The following is a 22,293-nucleotide window of genomic DNA, read 5'->3' as shown; positions in this document are numbered from 1 at the left end:
CAGCTTTTTGTCATTTTTTTAATCAGCTTTGTTTAATAGAACTGTTGTATAAAAGCAATATCACACTCGAGGTCGTGCATTGTTGTCTAATATTGGCACTGCTGTGATTATCTACGGCACTCGGCCTGCGGCCTCGTGCCTGCGACCGAATCACAGCAGTGCCAATATTAGCCAACAATGCACTCCCTCTCGTGTGATATTGCTTAATTAGAACACGGCTCTCTTGAATACTCGATTCTGATTGGTCAATCAACAAGATTCACCGGTCATTATTTCTCGACAACCGACCGCTGCTCTGCCACACCTGGATTAATCAGTTGATAAGAGCTTTTTGTCAGCAAACACTACTGATTAGGCCAACCAGTTGCAGCTGTGGTGTCTTGTGTGCCAATTACGAATAAAACCGCTTTGTCGTTGAAAACGCTATTAAAAAATCTATTTGAATAATTATTTTTGTCAGATTATTGAATGATTTAGTTGTAGGCCGTGTTCTAAGCGGGATAATGGATAGTGAGCCGGTGATTACTGGAAATAATGACCTTCAGGTGAATGATTAAGCCCGACGCGCAATATCACCTGTCGGTCATTATTTCGCCAGTAATCACCTGCTCACTATCCATTATCCCTTACTTATACCATGGTCTGGGTGAATACTCGATTCTGAGTGTTGTACCCCTGTAAAGGGGAGAATAATCACGCAAGTGATTTGAGTGTGTTTCCTCTTTGACAGCGTTTACTGAATGAAAATCATAAAACATATACACATTTTTACACATATACATCCAACAAATTAGTTGCCATATCAGTATCATGTTCCAGTTACAGCTGGTATTTATCAGACATAATTCTCATTTTCCCCCAGTTACTGGTACACCAGATGTGCACAAATGTGTCAATCAAACTCTCAGAAAACTTACAAAAGTCACAAAACAACAATAAACAAACCACGTGGAAAATGCATCCACACAGCTGCATAAAATTCACTAAATAAACAAATACTAACAACTGCGCAAAATATCCCATTCACTCCCGTACATGCGCGAATCCGCCACAGGGCGGCAGCACTGGGCGCAGCTACGGGTTGAACTCTGTAAACCAGGGCCTGAAACTACTGCAGCATGAACACTTTACCATACTCGGCAAACGTTAATTTAACTCCGTCAAAACGTCACGTGCACCATCTCTTTACACTCAAAACATGTTCTGAAACGAGTACAACCGCTTAGCAGTGTGAAAGAGCGACAACATACCTGTAAAGGGGAGAACAATCACGCAAGTGATTTGAGTGTGTTTCCTCTTTGACAGCGTTTTACTGAATGAGGAAACAGACACCTTCTCCTAGATATGTGGGCGGAGACAAAAGCAATCGATCTCAAGCTGATTAAGGGTACATTGCAGATCACTGATAGTACTCTTTTTAGCTCAACTTTTAACAAATAAATGATGAAATAAACAACAAATGAATTGAACACCTTTTAGCAGTTTTACCCCTGATAACAGGATATGGATTCTTACTGTTTTTAACCCTTTTGACATCTTATAGTTTTTTTATGACCATGTGATCTTTTAAAACTTTATCACAGTATTTTAATCTCATTACTGATGCATGCATTTACTGTTTTTAAAACGTATTAGTATTTTACTATGTCTTCTTTTCAACGTGTCACATGAGCAGGGTGTACATTAAAAAGTGATAATGTACACCTAGTAAAGTAGTTCAGTCAAATGGTCTGTTCACCATTCATATCAATGTACCATAGTTTCAACAGTGGTATCAAGAGAGCTGTTTGAGCTCTATGCCACCGTTAAGGGTTAATATGGCACTTTTGTAAGTTGAGAATAAAAATTAGTCCGTCAAAGTAAGTATTTAAATCACCCCTGTGTGCTCAGTTGATCAAAAATAACTCTTATTTACAATTTGATTTTTGTTTCGGAGATTTCCCTCCTGACAGAATCTTCATTGCGAGCAGAGCGATCAGTATGGAGAGTTCCGACATCTCCATTCACTCAAATGGACCAGTTTTTTACCTCACAAAAGTTACAAGAAGTAAGGTCCTGGATTAAGCAGGGCTATCAAGTTACAGCAAAATGGACCCTTTGGGATGTACTTTGAAAGGGTCAGACGTTTAAAAAATTCTAATTGTATATTATCAGCTTTATTTATGCATCCAAACGTAGCGCAAGCTATCATTTTCGACCTCCGCTGATGCAACTCTCCGACTAAATCGCTCTGGTCGCTCTGACTGCTTTCACTTCTTGAAATCTCTTTGCCTGTAAATGTTAATATACTTGGCCAATACCTATGTAACATACAAAATAAAGCAAACGCGCAAACGGTAGGCTAATGTCTTCATTTAATGTAGAACGCAAAACACCCGCATTCCTGTGATAAAGTTAACGTTTGTGTCGGCTTTAAAATGGAGGCGCTGCCTGGTTCCCTGTTGCCAGGAAGGTGGGAGGGACTATTTTATTTCGCGGAAGACCTTGACTTGTGAATAACAGCCATTTAAACAGCCATTTAGATTGCTTTATTTATTACACATGGAAATATAAATGACTGTTCTTGTTTTGTTGGCAAGTGACCATCGCTGAAGCAACCGGTCCTCGGCTGTGCCTCGGCCCGGTTCTCGCTTCAGCGTCGTCCCTTAAAAAGTGATAATGTACACCTAGTCGGGCATTAACCCTTACTTATAGGCCTATAATACTTTCAGTGGATGGTTGTGAAGGTAACAGAGCCTTTTTTCCGTTATACCAGACGCAGAGTAAGAAGAGCCAGACTCCCTCATGTGCTGCTACCCCACGAAACGGCTAGTCTGGCAAGCGATACTACTCAGACAGTAATGTTTGAATTAAACAGATACAGAGTTCAAGCCAAATCTAGACCAAATATTTTAATTCCGTTTTACACAAGGTGCAAACTACTGTTGACTTGTCCACTGTGCCATTTGGGAGTTTTTTAAAGTAAAACGAGCCATTTAGAAGCGTATTGCTGTCTTTCTCTTCCATGGCTTGACTACAAGTACGAGTGCGACGAAGGGAGAAAATAGCCGGATGCGATTAACGCGATTTAAAAGTACTGGCACGTATGCCAAAACTAACAGACACAAAAACAATGTCTACCCAGGCCCGTAGCTACCATTGAGGACACCGAGGTCATGACCTCGGTATTTTCCTTTTTTTTTTTCTTTTTTTTTAAGAAGAATAGCCCCGGTCCCCAGATCTATTCATCTGTCATTGATGTTTTAATGCGACAGTTGATCGGAAATGCAACAATTTGCTTCCTCTCTGTGTGCTATAGAAGGAAGAGAGATAACTCACAACATTCAGATTTTGCATTGAGGCTAGATTGGGGCTAGACTTTGGGGACAGTTCTATTGAAGTGAATGGGTAAGTAACTCCCCTGTAAAGTGATGGGGGACCGCCTTCCATTCCGAAACACCACCGTTCCGACACACCCCCATTCAGAAACACCCCCACTCCGAAATTGAAATTGATTTAACCCCCCCACTCCGAAACCCCCCCACTCCGAAATTGATTTTCAAGTCCATATTTCTCAGAGTTTCCTGCATTCCTGCAGCTTGAAATAAACATTTCAACTCATTGTTTTTTTCTTAGGCTATATGTCACTGTCTTCATATACGACCTATACAGCAAGGGAATAGCTCGCACAGCTCCAGGTCTTAAGCAGCTCAATCGGTGCAGGTTGCAGGGAGATCACAGTAACAGAGCAACAGCACTCGAATTAGAGTAATTCTTGATTTTTTTTTATTAAGGGCTAAACAGACGCGTTTCAGCCTTAGGCCATCATCAGTGTGACACTGATGATGGCCTAAGGCTGAAACGCGTCTGTTTAGCCCTTAATAAAAAAAACTCAAGATTTACTCTAATTCGAGTGCTGTTGCCTACCTCTGTTCATATATGACCTCCCACTAGTCCGACCTCCCACTAGTCCAACCTACACTGCCATAAATTCGGCTGTGTCAACCAAGCTTTAATCACATGTAAATCAATGCCATGAAGCGCACAGAAATAGCCGCAGACAACTCTGTTTAGGCGCTGTTTCACACAACACACATGCATGCATGCACACACACACACGTTCGTTCGTTCGTTCATTCATTCATTCATTCATTCATTCATTCATTCATTCATTCATTCATTCTCACACACACACACACACACACACACACACACACACACACACACACACACACACACAGCCCAGCCCAGCCCAGCCGACATGTAGGCTACCTTTTGAGTTAACTCTGTCCCTAAAAATAAAAAAATGAAAAAATATGTTATTATTATTAGGCTATTATTATGATTATGATTATGATTATTATTATTGTTGTTTTTATTGTAAGTTGTTATTATTATTATTACTACTATTATTGTTTATTATTATTATTATTATTATTATTATTATTATTATTATATTATTGGTAGTGTTATGTTATTGTTGTTACTATTATGATTATGATTATGATTATTATCATCATCATTGTTATTGTTATTATTTGTATGTTGTTATTATTATTATTATTATTATTATCACTATTACTATTATTATGATTATGATTATGATTGTTTATTATGTCGCGGGTGCACCTGTGTGTGTGTGTGTGTGTGTGTGTGTGGTTAATACAAATCTGTATGTATACATTGCGACCGTGACATTGTGTCGGATGCAGTAGCCTACAACAGATTTTACCATCTAGTGGAGCAATGAATAAACATCCAAGAATGTTACCAGAATGGTCCAATTGTAGTACTATACCCCCTATAAACATAGCTCTGTTGTTTCAGAATTGGCAGGGAAGCCTGTTTGCTGTGCTTTGGTTGTTACAAGGTGTCAGAGATCTATAGTTTTGAACCTCATAGGCCTATGTGGAGTGTTTCGTGAAAAAAGGAAAAATCTAGCCAACGGTGTCTCTTTAACTGTAGTCCGCCATTCACCATATGCACAGAGCAGCAGCATCCCGATTCCCGCAGACAGCCAACACAAGATCAAAATGGCAAAGCAGACCATAGCTGGGCAAGTTATTTTTTAAACATAATGATGGTGCAAGTAGCCTACTTCAGGCGAGGCCAGAAAGATGACAGAAAAGCATCAAGCTCCTGCTACTCCTGAGAAGAGGTCGGGCTGCCCTTATATCGATAAAACACATTTCTTGGATGATTGCATCATAGCCTTTGTTTTTGTGTGTTTTATTGCTGTTTAAATTTTATTTCTGAAGGTAAATTCAAACCTGAACTGAATTAATTAACGAGTGGTGAGGCTCTCCTTAGTGCATAGATAATTATTTTGAAATAAACGTCAACAAAATTTATTTTAAAATGAAAATTTTGTTTGCTAAAAATATGTTATCTATGTAAAAAATGATTAAATCGATCTTTTTTCAATAGCTACATTTTGACTGGGTTGGTAAATATTCTATAAGGCCGGAATTTTGGAAGATACTGGTTGCATTGGCCGCGGCCAGTAAAAATCCTAGCCCAATCGCTGCTGTCCATGGTGCTGAAATTGAATGGTGCTAGGAGAGATAGACACACATCACTTTGATTCAAACAGTCTACTTTTCGTGGTGACTTGAAATTTCGGCCCTAATTCTAGGCTATTTTTTTCTCAATTGTAGCAATCCACAGAATGGAAACCATGGAGAAGTGAAATTTGCAGTGACGTCAATGAGAGAGCGAGAGAGAGAGGGAGAGAGAGAGAGCTGCACCCACATGAGCAGACAATGCGATCTGATCACTTATTTAGTGATCAGATTATTTAGTTATTTACTGTTGGCTATTATTTTGTTTAGGTTTTGTTTATTTTTGTAGTCAACTATAGCCTACATTCTATCTTTCGTGATTGTGCATAGACATACTGTATGTTCAGACTCAGAGTGCAGACAGTTCCTGACATTTTGCATTGTGCAAGGACACTCAGGTTTAATACTGCCTTCATTTCACCACTGCTGTGAAATAAATATTTTACTTGATTTCGAAACAGTAGTCTTTAGTTTCTTGTGTTGTTATTTAGCTTTTCAGAGGCTATTGCATGGTTAAAAAGTGCAGAAATAGGCATGGCGGGTATATAACCTAATGTTTTACTACAAAAAAAATATCAGCCCCCTCCCCATAACTGCACCCTCACCTCAGTCATGTCATCCTCCCGCCAGCCCGTATAGGCTACTCCCGAGTGGAGGCATAATGTTAGATTGCGTGGACAGCTGTGGAGTGCATGGAGAGAGAGAGAGAGAGAGAGAGAGAAAGAGAGAGAGAGAGAAGAGGAAACTAGTTAAAGTACCCTAAAGCAGTACAATTAAATATTAGTTTTTACAGTCGGTTTATGCTACATTTCAGCACCCCTGCCGATGGACAGCGACATCAGCCTGCCTGGATGTTCTTGAGTGCGACTCAGACATTGGTGGGAAATAGCCTTTATTTAGATGTCGGCTGCCTTTATTTAGCCTATGTCGGCTGCCACGGATTTTTTTTTTTTTTTTTTTTTTTTACAGTGTGACTATTTTATTAGATAATATGTATTTCTGATTGAATAAAAACTACATGAAATTGATTGTGACAGACAAAGCACTACTCGGGGCGATTGTTTGCACTCTGTGTTGTTCAGAATCGCGCGAGCTGCTGCTCAGGGACTGGGCACAGCTGTCCCGCTTGCTTTCTCCCCCACTCCGCTGTGGGAGATCTCCCACAGAGCAAAATAAATAGGCTACACCTTGAGAACGCACACTCTAGTCTAAAGCGCGTATCGGGCCGGAGCAGTGTTTTTTTTTTTTTTTGGCACACAGACTTTCCACTCTGCTGGTCTAAATACCAGGTGTGGTCTTGCACATTCCTGGCTCGCAGTTTTCTGCAGGTGCACAGAGATATCTCTCTACAATCACTAAACATTGTTCATTTATGTTGTCTTGCCACACAGTTTGTTAAGTTTGTCAAATGCATAATCCGAGAGCGCGAGGATCTGTTCCGCAGCAGCATATTCAACTGATTATTTAGGCTATATCTCCTGACACACCGACAGGATCTAATCATAAATTATGTTTTCTACACATCTAAAGGTGAGCTGTTACACACGCCCACATTCATACCATGAAAAGTGTTTGAAAAAAATTAATTGTAACTTTGAGTCAAATGCTCACAGTTGAATAAGCACCATTGAGTCATATTAACAAGATGAGGACGTTCTTATTTGTGAATGCCAGTCGGGTTGAACTGATTTTGTGTTATGAAAATCTGAGGAAATTTAGCTTCCCCATTCCCGATGGTCTAGCGCCGCCTATGCATATTTTCAATAAAAAACAATGAGTTGAACGTTAATTTCAGCTTTTGTAATTGGCTGCAGCTTTATTTCCGAATTGTGCGATTGCAGCCGGAGAGCTGGCTGCAGTGTTTGATGCAGGAAATTCGGAGAAATATGGACTTGAAAATCAATTTCGGAGTGGGGGGGTTTCGAAATGGAGGGAATGTCCCCATTCGGAATAGCGGTGTCTTTAAAAAAAATGGTAAACCCCTCCATTACGAAGAATGGAGGTCGATCTTCGGAGTGGGGGGGTTTCGAAAAGGCAGGGTGTAACCAAAGTGATTGAGCAGTATTCTGCCATGTGACCTGTATGCAGAATATAAATTATATTATATTATATGGGGAGACATTTATTTTTTGTATGATTTTAAAGCAACAGCACAGTAAAGAGGATATTAATCTAACATGTCTGTAGTTCTTTATAGATCTAGCCTCTTAATTTTGCTCTCAAAGTGCACCAGATTGAAGCATTTTACTTTAAAATGGACAAAATGTCCTATCCAGCCCCCCCTGGGCCCCCCACGCCGCATTAAAATGACCTCGGTATTTCTCAAACCCTGGCTACGGGCCTGTCTACCTATGGGCCATCACTCAAAATCGTTCACTTGAACACTTTTGGAAACACTGGACTCACTTGACTTCACTCTGATCACTTTGAACACCTTGCGAGCTTGAACAGTAACCAGATGTGCCGTAAGAGGGGGACAAAGGGACAATTTGTCGCCACAACATGAGAGAGTGGAAAAAAGAGAGGAGAATAAACAGCAGCGCAGCAGCAGGCCAGCGCGAGCCAGCACTCCTTAGTGAGCCACCCCCCTCCCCCCCGCCTGCTGCTCGGCTTTCTTCGGTGGCGCAAGGCACTCTGGGTATTATGGTGGCATGGTTAGGTTTAGTAGCTAGCTCCCGCCTCCAGTGCCATCTCCGACCACACAGCCTACATTAGCTAGGAAAATGAATGCGCCGCCAAAGAAGAAAAGGTTTGTGCAAAGCAGCCTAGGCCCCGCAAATCGCGCAAACAAACTTACATTTATAAGAAATGACAACCAATACATCAATCCATTGCAACTCCCGCGCACAGTATATACCTGCCATTTTGGCCTGGAGTAGACACCACTGATTGGCCGTCATGGTTCTGTGCTGTTGTCCCATTGGCCGAAGCAGCGCTGCCAAATAGCAAATGTGGTCAACTCTTGCCTTCAACACTCTTTGGCCGCCTTCGCCTCCTCCAAAGTGCTTAGCGCGCATCAATGTAAATAATACAGTACTCCAAGTCAAGTTTGCTGACTGATTGCTGATAGATGAAGCAGATTTATCCCTCTGGCAGGGCCGCTGGAAGTCACTTTAAGCAGGGGGTGCTGGGAGGAAGGGACTCTCGTGGCAAGGGCCCGCCGAAAAAAAAATTGACTTTTTTTTTTTACATTTTTTTGCCATATAGAGGAATATCTCATTTTAAATTAACATTAGGATACTGTTGTGATGTAATTATTCAGTATTTTCTCCTTTTCTCACTCATTCAGAGCAAAGAGGGAGATACAGTATATAGCATGATGATAATGCTCTATATCTCCCTATTTGCTCTGAATACACCAGTTAACATGACACAGACTTAACATGATAGACATAATATCAGCAAACTTAATGACTAGACTAATTATTCTGATCTGAATGGCATATATCAAGAAACATTGACTCCTCTCTTTGCTGTATAGTGGGAGGTGCATTTTTGAGGCTATTAAAATAGCATGTCAAGTTCACATTTCTTTATTGCCAGATTAAACAATTCGTATTGGTTGTTGGTTGGTTCAACACAACATGTGCGTGCATGCGCGCTTCTTCTTCTTCTCTAGCCTACAATCATGTAACTTCCTTGATTGTTATTGTTGATAATTCTATTTAAATAGGCTACATTTTCATTTCCCGAAACATTCTTAAACAAGAAAGGAACATAGTGCACTGCAAAATATTTTTAATTACATTTGTTTTTTGTTTTTGTTTTTTTGTTTTTTGTTTTTAATCTAGGGGGTGCTGCAGCACCTCTGTTGCACTGTCAATGATTTGTCACTTCAGCAATGTAACGTGCTGACATGCCAGCCACTTCCGAATAGACTGCTATAAACCGTGTCACGCGTGCACAAAATGACACTAGCATTTAGCAACTTGTGTAAAAAACAAACAAAAAATTACTGGTTTGGTTGATTAACTGGTTAGCGGTGACAGTGTAACAATTAAGACGCTTCTTGAGTCATAACCTTTTTGGCCACACACACACACAAATTGCTATTATGTTTATGGTGAAATAACTGCACACGCTCACACACTCAATTTGAAATTCGTTTTTACTGAGAAATATCTCTGCAATATCTGACGCAAAGCCTCCGTAAATAAAATAAATGTGCAATACCTGACCTGATTGTTTATACATGTAGTTTATTCACACACACACACACACACACACACACACACACACACACACACACACACACACACACACACACACACACACACACACACACACACACACACACACACACTGTATATACTACACTACATTCTTTTCATACACACACACATTCAAAATAGATGCTCTCTCATATTATTATTGCATTGTATAGTATATAGTAATGTTTAATTATCCTTTGTTTGTTATTCTTGTTTGTTTTAGCCTGAGGATACATTTCTCTTTTGTGTGCGAGTATGTTGAGAGTTAAGCGAACCGGAGCCAATGCACATATACTTGGCCAATAAAGCAGATTAAGATCTGATTATGGTTTACCACGAGGTTCAATTTCAGTGACCTATGTTTGAGTTTCTGTGAAGAAAACTGAAGTAATTTGTTCCTAATAAAGTGCTCGGTGAGTGTATATCGATTTCAATGTAAAAAGATATCCACGGCAGGGGAATTATTCATGTTTGCAACATTTTCCACCCTGTCATTGTGTAATCTGAATTTTGTTTACTGGTGTTTATGCAAATCAAGTTGTCTCTGTGTGTGTGTGTGTGTGTGTGTGTGTGTGTGTGTGTGTGTGTGTGTGTGTGTGTGTGTGTGTGTGTGTGTGTGTGTGTGTGTGTGTTTTGTGGCAGGAAATAAAGAAAGCCCTGTCTATTACCAGGGGGAATTTGGTTTTGAGAAGCTTAATGTGACAGACATGGCAGCGGCTGAGTGGAAATTCAATTTTCATTGGGAATGATAAATAATAATACCTGAGAGCTTAAGCAAACGCCTGGAAGGGTGTGCGTGTCTGTGTGTGTGTGTGTGTGAGTGTGTGTGTGTGTGTGTGTGTGTGTGTGTGTGTGTGATGGAGATGTGTCAAGTGTTTGTAATGCTTCCACTCAGTGTATAGGATGTCCGCCCTATAATAAAAGAGTGTGATGAGGATAAGGGATTATTAAAACATTGACCAATTAATGGTCCCCATCAATTAAGGGAATATTATGGACTAAGACTAAGGGTGTGTTGGGAGATTAGCCGGGTTGTTAGCATTTTGCTCCGTAAACCTGCAATCAATTGTATTTTGTCCAAATATGTCTGATTACAAACAGTAGAAAGAATACAAAGAATATATTTTTTATTTGATTTACTTTATTCAAACAGGTAAGTCCCAGTCCCATTGAGATGGAGATGGCATTGTCAAGAGAGACCTATGCACACAACAAGAAAACAAAACAACAAACACAATTCAACATGTTATTTCCAGATCATCCACATGCAGGACAAAATAAGAAAGTCTCCTAAGAAAAACAAGATCAATCCGTATAATAATACATTACCCTGTAGCACCTTAATCAAGCACTGATTTTTTAAGATGCTCCTACAATCTGTATCCTACTGTACTACTCATCGCGAGGCATTGCTTATTTCTAACAAAGAAACTAAATAAATGTAACTTTTCTTTACATAGTCGATTGACATGGGTTTTAAAAGACAAACAAGTCATCTATTCTAACCTGATATAGGTAATAGTAACACTGGCCCCTTTTGAATGTGACAGACTGAATACATAGAAGAGGCAGTTGCACTGAAAGACACTGGGATACTTTTGATCATCACTCCACAACAACATGGTTGGGATCGAACGGCATTCGATATTTCCAGCTTTCCGACGATGCCACTAAAGTTCCCAGTTTCAGCCCGAGAGCCCGACGGGACCGGGCTCGCGCCGGGCTTGGCCTTATAATTTATGCTAATTGGTCGGGCCGGGTCGGGCTGAGCAAAAAAAGAAAAACGATATATTTACGATAGGCTACTGTACTATAGTCTTTATTCTTTCTCACTCTCTTCCTTGCTCACACATGCATGTATGTACACATGCACACAGCTTAGAGTTATCAGTTTCAGCCTGAGCCTGAGCCCAACAGGACCCGACCGTGCCGGGCTCCGATTGACAATTTATGCTAATTGGTCGGGTCGGGTTGGGCTTAATGAGAACTCTATATGCCCTAGATCCCACGTGCATCAAAAATGCAAAAGCTTCCAATTCGGTTTTGGTCAAAGTGTGCCCTCCAGTGGATGTTGTATACACTGCAGCTGTGGCCACACACATCCCCACGTTTCCCACCGCGTCCACGGCGACCAGCTCTACGTTCTGTGAACAGCAGGAGGCGCTGTAGGTGGCGAAGGTCACAATCTCGCCCCCCGCTCCGACCGCTGTTCTGGTGTTGAGGGTGCCGTTCCCCTGGCGCACGGTGAGACTCTCGATGCCAGTGCCATTGATGCCGTCGGTGAGGTTAGCGGAGAGCTGCCACTGGGAGGATGCACAGAGCAAGGGAGAGGCGGGACAGGTACCTGATACACTGATGACCTGGCACACCGGGCGGGTGAAATCTGTCTGATTTTACACAATGAAGAAAGCAAAACACATGGACAAATTTTGACAAACAATAACAATACCACTGCCAATTGTCTAAGAAATGGTCTCACAGTTTATAATTTAGTCTCAACGCCAGACCTATGAGAGTTCTTACACTGATACACTACGTTACTGCATGCTGCAGTTCTCTCTCTGGGTCTGGGACACTCCTCGCTCCAAACTGATGTCGGAATCCTGGCCACTGATTGGTTCCTCCAAAATCCTGGAGGCACCAATCAGTAACGACTTGATACGTACCCAACCTCACTCTGTTGACTTTTGAAAACGAATCACTCTCTTATTGGTGCTAAACAGGGATGTCCAAAGTTCGGCCCGGTGGCCAGATGCGGCCCTTTCACCGATCTTAACTCATTGAGTGCCAGCCACTTTTGGAGAACGGACGCTCCCAGTGCCAGAGTTTCAGAGCGTTTTCAGTGATGTCTCGAGGCCCACAGAATATTGTGTGATATTACTGTAAACACCGAACACGCACAAAGAACGATGAGACTCTTTTGTATCAGCAGCAAAAAAAAGTTTATTGATCCCATTTTCCGTTCTTTAGTTATGAGCCGGAGAAGATAGGCTGTTTTGAGCAAAAAGACACTTTTCAAATTAGAAGCTGAGTTATTCCGCCTTTTGTGAAATGCAGCAATGCATGAAATTTCAAGCACATTCACTGAGTCTGAAGATAATATTTTCTGATGTAGTGACGTGGTGTAGTTGTGTGGTGCCTGCGTGCCCCACCCACCTCTCCCCCCCTCAGCTGCAAACTCCTCCCCACACTAACACACAGCCTACACGCACCCAGTCTATTTTCGGAGCGCTCCGTTTTTTTTGCGCCGGCTCCCAGCGCGACGCGGAAATGCCAAACCGGACTGCAGGGAAAAGTTTGGCCCTTCGGCGTCGGGTGCTGCCTTTCTGGTGGCTAATCATGTGAAGAAACTATGCAGACAGACAGAGAGGCAGAGGAGCTCAGTTGTGTGCGCGGATTGACTGATGTTCGCAGCCAACATCAGCTGCCATATATGGCTCTGGCTGCAGCATGAGCGGTTTCTCTTTGATCACGGGGGTTTTTCCTGCTGTTTTCCAGACCTTCCTCTAATCTGGAGAGCACTGTAGCCACCTAATGGGTCGGTAAAATAGGTTATACACATTCAACATGCCCCAAAATTTTACAGGAGATATATTAGGCTTTGATCCACGTCCCACCGTCAAAAAACGCAATTGACGACAATCGTCGTCATTGGCACTCTACGTCACTAAAGCAATTGACGACGATTGTCGTCATTGGCACTCAATGAGTTAAGTGGCCCTCGGCTTGTCTCTCAAAATATACTATGTGGCCCTCCACACAGTATTGGTTAATCAAGCAAGTTCAATTCACATTTTTTCTGTTCACCTAATGATGACAGCAGTATCATACAGTTTGTAGACAAGCATCAATAGGAACAACACAGGCAGAACTAGTGTTTTCAGATGGTAAACAAAATCCATAAAGTCGAGCTGAACCCAAAAATGACTTTTCTTTTCTTTTAGTTCAAATACCTGGGTATGCAGTGCACCTATTTAATAGACCCCTTATACGACTACCTCACACTGACATCACGCAGCGTCGATGCGCAAGACGGAGGCAGAAAGACAGACTCCGCGCAGCCCTGTCAAGTAGATTTCCAGTGGCTAGAAAACTATTCGAGCAAGACATGTCTTCGTGTTGTGCAGTGCGATGCCAGAATCGGAAAGCTATTGTAGCAGAGTATTCGGGTCCGCCTATTCACACTTGGTTAATAAAATAATAAACGATAGAGCCAGGCTGTAACGTTATAACAAGCTTCTCCCCACATATCCTGTTCTACGCAACTCGAGGGAACATACACAGCCTCGCACACACGCAATAGAACACAACACAACACTGAACAGTCTGTTACACTATCAACAAAGCAAGGACTAAAGTTTTACCGAATCCCGTCAACTCATAGCTACTGCTTTTAATGCTAACCGTAGGTGTCTTTGATTGCAAGCCGAAAGAGGAAATCGTTAAAAATGCCCGACTTTGCAGTGCTCGCTCATTTCATATCAGGTAAGCTGTAGTAGGCTGCTAGTAAGAGCCACATCGCTCGGTTAGTTAACAACCAAGTAACGTTAAATAATGTCATTATTGAGTTGAACTGATTGGAATGAGGACATCATTAAAAATGCCCGACTTTGTAGTGCTCTTCATAATCAGGTAAGCTGCCTGAAGCTGTAGGCTGCTCAGCCACATCGCTCGGTTAGTTAACGACCAAGTAACGTTACTTGAGCCCTTTTCCCACATGCGCTTTGTACCGCAAAATGACCGGAACGTGGTCAAATGCCTGCATGTGGGAAAGGCGCCGTGCCGGTATAAGCGCGACCCCGTCGTCGCGGCCATTTCACCAGTTTTGAGCTAGTCAGAAGAGCGGTATGCCGCGATAGACAGACAGGTGAGAAAGGGGTCCAGTCATTTTCCGCTATCAGTGGGCTGTGACTTCGCGGACCAGGTTGCACACAGACACAGTAGACAGTCCAACACCAAATACACAGCTGATTGTTCGATATTCCCCTGGTGTTGCGTACCACCAAAGGACTATTGCCAGTCGCAAACGCGCTTCCAGTGGTTTTCGCCACCGGGTGATCTTGCGTGCGGGTCGGACCAGACTCAGCACGTAGTACCGGGACATGTGAAAATGACGCTTCCATTCCACGTCGTCAAAATTGTTCAGAGCATCTTCCCAAAATAAATTCCCTCCTGGTCTCTCTCGCTTCCAGACGGCTCTAGTCTCACGCAGCAGCGCAGAGGTACATAACACTGTCATGATCTGTCCCCGGTTTAGTCTATCTTCATATAGGGTATAAGACTGCGAACATGAATCTGTTTCTGTTCGCACTTATATCCCTTTCCATTTTCGCCTTAATTTGTCTGCGTCGCTGTCTACGTTTGAGGAAAAAGCGCGTCAGCAATATTATCAAAAGAGTGGACGCCGGCTCCATGTGTGTTTGTTGTTTTTTCCTGACTGGCCTCAGTGGCCTGCAGCACAGACCCCAGGCCACTCTCCTCCGCCCCCCGCCCCCCGCCCCCCGCCCGCTCCGCCGCACCCCACCCCACCCCCCAACATACCGGCTATTTGACGACTAGATTCTCACTTGCGAACGCTGAGGTGTGAAGGGAAATTCAGGGAAATGTCCGATATTGACTTACAGGTAATTTTCCGGTACGCATGTGGGAAAAGGGCTATAATGTCATTAATGAGTTGTGTGCATTATCAACATAACAATATATCTTTGCAAGTTACAGAATAATTATCTACGCTATCCCCAGTTATAAAGGAATGCACGATATGTATTGCTGGCCACTAGGCTTGGCCAATTGACAGCGCCAGGGCGTATGGGTCTGTAAGACATATCCCATTAACCAACGTTAATTTCGATGCATAACATTGCTTATCACTAGGCGATAAGCTGTGGTAGTAAGCCGAGAACTGCATTTTAAAACTAAAATCTAACTGTATGTCGCAGATGGGCACAGAGCAGTCCTGACAGCGGGGCTTTTACACAGTTCTCTGTGTCTGTCAATGGTGGGCTCACGGCTTTTTGCCTACACGATGCGCGCGCAGCTCCAATGTTGACAGCTGTATAAGGGGTCTATAATGTATGCAAAAAAATCACAAAGATCTAATTTCTTTAGTTTTTCACACTTTTTCACATCAAAAGTTAATTTTTCAAGATTTCATTGATAACAGTAATCTACAGTTTGCTGACGTCACCTAGTACTATCAAATTTCTACCCCATTTCAACCAATCATATCACAACATGGCAGCTGTCAATCAAATCTTCATTTCAGGATAATTTTCTCTTCCAAATGAAATGTCATCTGGCAGAATTCCTATCCCATAAACTAACTACTAACTTGGCCAATTGTATGAAACATGAACAAAAAACAAAAACGATAATGTCTAAGAATGCAAAGAAATGTAACTGGCTCGTTAAAACGCGCATTCCAGGAATATCGTATTTACAGAAATAGCGATAAAGGCGCGCGCTTTAGAGCGTGGTTGTCAGGGGTCTCCCCTCGGAGATTCCAGGCGGGCAGGCAGCACCCATGCATTGGATGGTCCGCTCGCTCCGTACAAAGCAGGTGGCTGCCTGGTACTCCGTGGATCCCACTCGTGTAGCACGACAACACGCTGAATCCCACTCGATTTGGGGGTGGAACACACCATGATTGGCCAATGCCAAAGCCAGTCCCCAGAATTGTCAAATCAAATCATCGACACCCGGCTCCGGTTCACTTCGACTTTAAAGGACAATTGTATTGTATGTGATTTTTATTTTTATTTTTATAACCCCTATGATGCGAGAAGTAGCTGGCCGGCCCCCCGGTAATTTCACATGATGTAATCTGGCCCCCATTCAAAAACGTTTGGACACCCCTGTGCTAAGACCCGTCAGTCATTCAATTTTGAGCCCCTAGACCTGCCCTCAAAAGAGCAGATGGTGCTGCGAAGTGGCACAGCTTCATTTTAGTATGCAGAGTGCAGTGAATCAACGTAATGTTTGAGTCTGGTGGGAGACTAATTATGCCAGGATTTGACACAAAACACGCTTTATTTTCAACCAACCACCTCCCTATCCCGCCTTGCCTTCATCCCTCATCCAACCTATCTGGCTCATGTACCTTGGCAACCACAGCTGTGGCCACACACATCCCCACGTTTCCCACCGCGTCCACGGCGACCAGCTCTACGTTCTGCGAACAGCAGGAGGCGCTGTAGGTGGCGACCGTCACAATCTCGCCCCCCGCTCCGACGGCTGTGCTGGTGTTGAGGGTGCCGTTCCCCTGGCGCACGATGAGACTCTCGATGCCAGTGCCATTGATGCCGTCGGTGAGGTTAGCGGAGAGCTGCCACTGGGAGGACGCACAGAGCAAGGAAGAGGCGGGACAGGTACCTGATACACTGATGACCTGGCACACCGGGCGGGTGAAATCTGTCACCTGGAGAGAGAAGGTGAGAGTACAGAAGATTAGAAGAGATTAATCATCGAAATTTTACACAATGAAGAAAGCAAAACACATGGACTAATTTTGAGAAACAATAACAATACCACTGCCAATTGTCTAAGAAATGGTCTCACAGTTTATAATTTAGTCTCAACGCCAGACCCATGAGAGTTCTTACACTGATACACTACGTTACTGCATGCTGCAGTTCTCTCTCTGGGTCTGGGACACGCCTCGCTCCAAACTGATGTCGGAATCCTGGCCACTGATTGGTTCCAAAATCCTGGAGGCACCAATCAGTAACGACTTTATCGACTAGGCACGCCCACGTACCCAACCTCACTCTGTTGACTTTTGAAAACGAATCACTCTCTTATTGGTGCTAAACAGGGATGTCCAAAGTCCGGCCCGGTGGCCAGATGCGGCCCTTTCACTGATCTTAAGTGGCCCTCAGCTTGTCTCTCAAAATGACTTTTCTTTTATTTTAGTTCACATACCTGGGTATGCAGTGCACCTATTTAATAATGTATGGAAAACAAATCACAAAAATCTAATTTCTTTAGTTTTTCACACTTTTTCACATCAAAAGTAAATTTTTCAAGATTTCATTGATAACAGTAATCTACAGTTTGCTGACATCACCTAGTACTATCAAATTTCTACCCCTTTTCAACCAATCATATCACGACATGGCAGCTGTCAATCAAATCTTAATTTCAGGATAATTTTCTCTTCCAAATGAAAAAAATGGACGCCTAGTGCCTGTCATCTGGCAGAATTCCTATCCCATAAACTAACTACTAACTTGGCCAATTGTATGAAACATGAACAAAAAACAAAAACGATAATGTCTAAGAATGCAAAGAAATGTAACTGGCTCGTTAAAACGCGCATTGCAGGAATATCGTATTTACAGAAATAGCGATAAAGGCGCGCGCTTTAGAGCGTGGTTGTCAGGGGTCTCCCCTCGGAGATTCCAGGCGGGCGGGCAGCACCCATGCATTGGATGGTCCGCTCGCTCCGTGCGAAGCAGGTGGCTGCCTGGTACTCCGTGGATCCCACTCGTGTAGCACGACAACACGCTGAATCCCACTCGATTTGGGGGTGGAACACGCCATGATTGGCCAATGCCAAAGCCAGTCCCCAGAATTGTCAAATCAAATCATCGACACCCGGCATTGTGCGGCTTGTGGTCCGCCTCTCAACCCTGTCATCTCAGACAAGATTTGTTTGAGTCACCGACGCTCGCGCATTTGTATTTGCCTCCGGTTCACTTCGACTTTAAAGGACAATTGTATTGTATGTGATTTTTATTTTTATTTTTAAAACCCCTATGATGCGAGAAGTAGCAGGCCGGCCCCCCGGTAATTTCACATGATGTAATCTGGCCCCCATTCAAAAAAGTTTGGACACCCCTGTGCTAAGACCTGTCAGTGAGTCATTCAATTTTGAGCCCCTAGACCTGCCCTCAAAAGAGCAGTTGGTGCTGCGAAGTGACACAGCTTAATTTTAGTATGCAGAGTGCAGTGAATCAACGTAATGTTTGAGTCTGGTGGGAGACTAATTATGCCAGGATTTGACACAAAACACGCTTTATTTTCAACCAACCACCTCCCTATCCCACCTTGCCTTCATCCCTCATCCAACCTATCTGGCTCATGTACCTTGGCAACCACAGCGAGCCTTAAGATGGTGTAGTTGATGTCACCGGTAGCTGCGTTTTCTGCCTGGATAGTAACGGTCACGTCTGTCCCTGAAGCGGCACTGGCTGGTACACCTAAGAACACAGAGCCGCCGCCGCTGCCACCCACTATGGAGATGGTGAAATCTGGTGTAGAGGTAAAGCCGCGGTCATTGGTGACCCGCACATTGATCGTCCCACTGGCGGAGACATCGGCGACTCCGTTGGTGGTCAACGATACGATGAAAGGGATGTCGATGCCGGAGCCTGGCTCTACGGTGGGGCTTGTGGCTTGGGCCTGGGAGGAGAAAGGAAGGAGGAAAGAGTCAGTGGCAAAGCATTTCCTGTTTTTGATGATAATCATTTGTGTACGTCTATCGTTTATGTCGGGCCTTGGTATGGTGATCGAGGGAACATGGTCCGAGTTGGCAACTTAGGACCTATTCTGTTGGGCCAACAATGAGTCAAGAAATTTAATTTAGGCCATTTTAACTTTGTCTGGTGTTTGTTAGAATATGGCCATCTTTACCTACATTAGACCAACAATGGACCATAGTTGGTATGGTTGCGAGCCTGTTTGGTCATTCTTGTCTTCATACTGTATTTCCACCAAACCAACATTGGTCCCAAAATGCCTTGATGTTCTGAGATATTGTTGGTTGGATCCAAGGCAACATTTCTTTTTCATCTTTTTTCAATAATAATTCTGCCTGTTTGCAATCACCCCCAACTAGGAACTCATGAGCACCTAAAGCCTTTTATTCCCCACGGGAATTGTCTTCATTCATTCTGGTCGGCGCATACATTCCTCCGCAAGCAAGTGTGCAGGATGGACAATGCTTGCGTTGCGTGGTGAGGAAAAATATGGACTTTTTTGTTATCCTTGAATCAAGGGAAATTAACCCATGAACTCCCCAAATACCGCCAGCTGATCAAATGTCAGACGAGGGGGGAAAACATGCTAGGGGTATTCTGTTACATGATAGTGAACAACACATATCATGCTGTCCCCTGCGCTCCACTAGGCCACTCAGACCACGCCATTGTATTGTACCTGTTTGCACTAATAGAAGCTACAAATATATCAGTGATCCAGTCCCTCCTTTGTTTCCTGGAAGTTTGCTGTCCTCTCAAACTGAGAAGCACCTGGTTCAGCTGTATTTTGCTGGATGATGTGTGGAGTATCCTTCTACCGCGCCATTGCATATTTGAGTCCCACGTACAGACAGCAATTAAAACTGGCCAAATGAATCAGAATCAGTATCAGAATAACTTTATTGATTCCTGGGGGGATATTAGGTCATGCTACATTTTCTCACACTCAGATAGGGAAGAATATAAACATAGAGACACTATAGGAAGTATAGAATCACCAAAAACACACAACAATAAAATGATGATAAAATAATGCCTTCTCCTACAATCCTTGTCAAGTACCATTGAATAGAAGTGAATATGTGAGGTACATAATATCTTATACAGCAATGTGAGTGATGGTAATAATAATAATAATAATAATAATTTTGATTATATTTTTCATGTTTATTAGGATACTGCTACCTAAAAAAGAAGTGAATGGTTTAGAGTAGACCATACTTTGCACTGCAGAATTGCATTTTTATTTAACTTTTTTTTAAATCTGTATTGTTGGCTTTTTGATGCCTTATTCTGTTTATTTTTATTCTATTTTTATTAGGATGCTATACTGCTACCTAAAAAATAAGCGAGTATACTGCTTTTGCTGAGAACCTGTGTCGAAATAGCTACCCGACTGTCAGAAACCCTTTTATCTTTTATTTTATCTAGCAGTAAGACTGCACTTTAAAAGTAATGTCCATCTTTTGGAATCAATATTCCTGCTTTTGGGAGATTTATGTCAAAAAATCTTGTTGAATGTTCATACTGTGCAGAATTGCACACTTCATTAAAACCTGTTTGAAAAGGTACTTTGGACGACATTTTTGGTTATTCTTTCATCTTAGGTTTTGTTACCTGTATAGGCTATATTTTTATGGAATTATGGGAATTAGTTTAGTTGGATACTTGTACTGTTCATTAACTTGCAAAATAATCTTAAAAATCAATATGAAAAAGAATCGTGATAAGATCGTGGATCGTGATCCTGCCTGAAAAAATCGTGATATGATATCTTTGCCATATCGGCCAGCCCTACTGTGGAGTTCCTCCGCTTCCTGGGAACCATCATCAGCCAGGACCTGAAAGGGGAGCGGAACATCAGAGCTCTAAACCAAGAAAAAAGGCACAACAGAGGATGTACTGCGTGCGGCAGCTGAATAAATTCAAATTGCCAAAGGCAACAATGGTGCACTTCTACACCTCCATCATTGAGTCCATCCTTACCTCCTCCATCACCGTCTGGTATGCTGCTGCCACTCTCACGGACATGAACACATCAACAGACTGCAGTGCCTCATTTGCTGTGCTGAGAAGGTGATCGGATGCAACCTGCCAACCCTTCAGGACCTGCACACCTCCAGGATGCTGATGCGGTCTCGTAAAATCATGCCCCCTCCAACCCCGGACACAAACTCTTCGAAATACTCCCTCTTGGCAGGAGACTGAGGTCTGTCAAGACCAAAACCTCTCGCCACAAGAACAGCTTCTTCCCAACTGCCATCGGCCTTATCAACAAGGCCCGAAAGCCCCCTCTACCAAGGACCCTACCAACCCAGCCCGCCACCCCCGGGGACACCCCGGCATTCCGAAATGTCGGCACTCCGACAAAATTGTCGGAATGGAGATCTGTCTCGCCATTGCGAAAGAACCCTAACCCTAACCCTAACCCGGGGGACCGGCTGGAGCTAACCTCTCCCAGCCCCCACGTCTAAACCTAACCTCTCCCACCCCCCATGCCTAAACCTAACCTCCTGCAGACCCTAACCCTAAACCTAACCTCTCCCACCCCCCATGCCTAAACCTAACCTCCCCCAGAACCTAACCTCTCCCACCCCTGTAGGCTAAATAACTCAAGATGCTATGTCGGAAAGGCGGACCTAATATCTTTCGCAATGGCAAAACCTTTTTTGGAGATAAAAAGGGTCGCCTCTCCGAAAGCATAATGTCAATGATCGGAATGGTGACACTTCGGAATGGCGAGAGGACCCCGCCACCCCCAATCAAACGTCACTTTACAGCAACAGCACCTGGGCTACACTCGTTACATTAAAGTATTATAGCTGCTACATCTACCAGAACTTTCTACTCCATTAGCTTAATCTTGTTAACTACATTGTGCACCGCTTGAACTGTAAATTCCTATTTAATGCCTATTTAACTTGGACTGTAAATTCCTATTTAATGCCTACTTAACAGTCGTCCTATTTAATATTGTATATATTGGACTGCACTTGCAATGTTGTGATTTTGTCTTTTAGATATTTTCTTTTTATCTCTAAATATTGATATTTCGCTACGCTG

The 22,293-nt window shown here is 43.0% G+C and overlaps 1 protein-coding gene across 1 annotated transcript in view; it reads right to left on the bottom strand.

The window, feature by feature from the left end:
• Window positions 1-1,222: 1,222 nt before the first annotated feature.
• LOC310792260 (von Willebrand factor A domain-containing protein 7-like) overlaps window positions 1,223-22,293 on the bottom strand; it is a gene marked incomplete at both ends in the record, with an annotated part of 73,933 nt that continues 52,862 nt past the window's right edge. The window contains 5 exons of the mRNA XM_083653983.1: window positions 1,223-1,250; window positions 11,831-12,054; window positions 16,851-17,168; window positions 18,839-19,153; window positions 21,348-21,434. Coding sequence (XP_083510109.1) covers window positions 1,223-1,250; window positions 11,831-12,054; window positions 16,851-17,168; window positions 18,839-19,153; window positions 21,348-21,434 — 972 coding nt within the window. The remainder of the gene's footprint in view (window positions 1,251-11,830; window positions 12,055-16,850; window positions 17,169-18,838; window positions 19,154-21,347; window positions 21,435-22,293) is intronic.

The sequence above is a fragment of the Poromitra crassiceps genome (genome assembly GCF_964638095.1).
Source record: "Poromitra crassiceps genome assembly, chromosome: 17".
Classification (NCBI taxonomy): Eukaryota; Metazoa; Chordata; class Actinopteri; order Beryciformes; family Melamphaidae; genus Poromitra; species Poromitra crassiceps.
The sequence above is the reverse complement of the archived record's forward strand: the minus strand, read 5'-3'. Positions and strand labels throughout refer to the sequence as shown.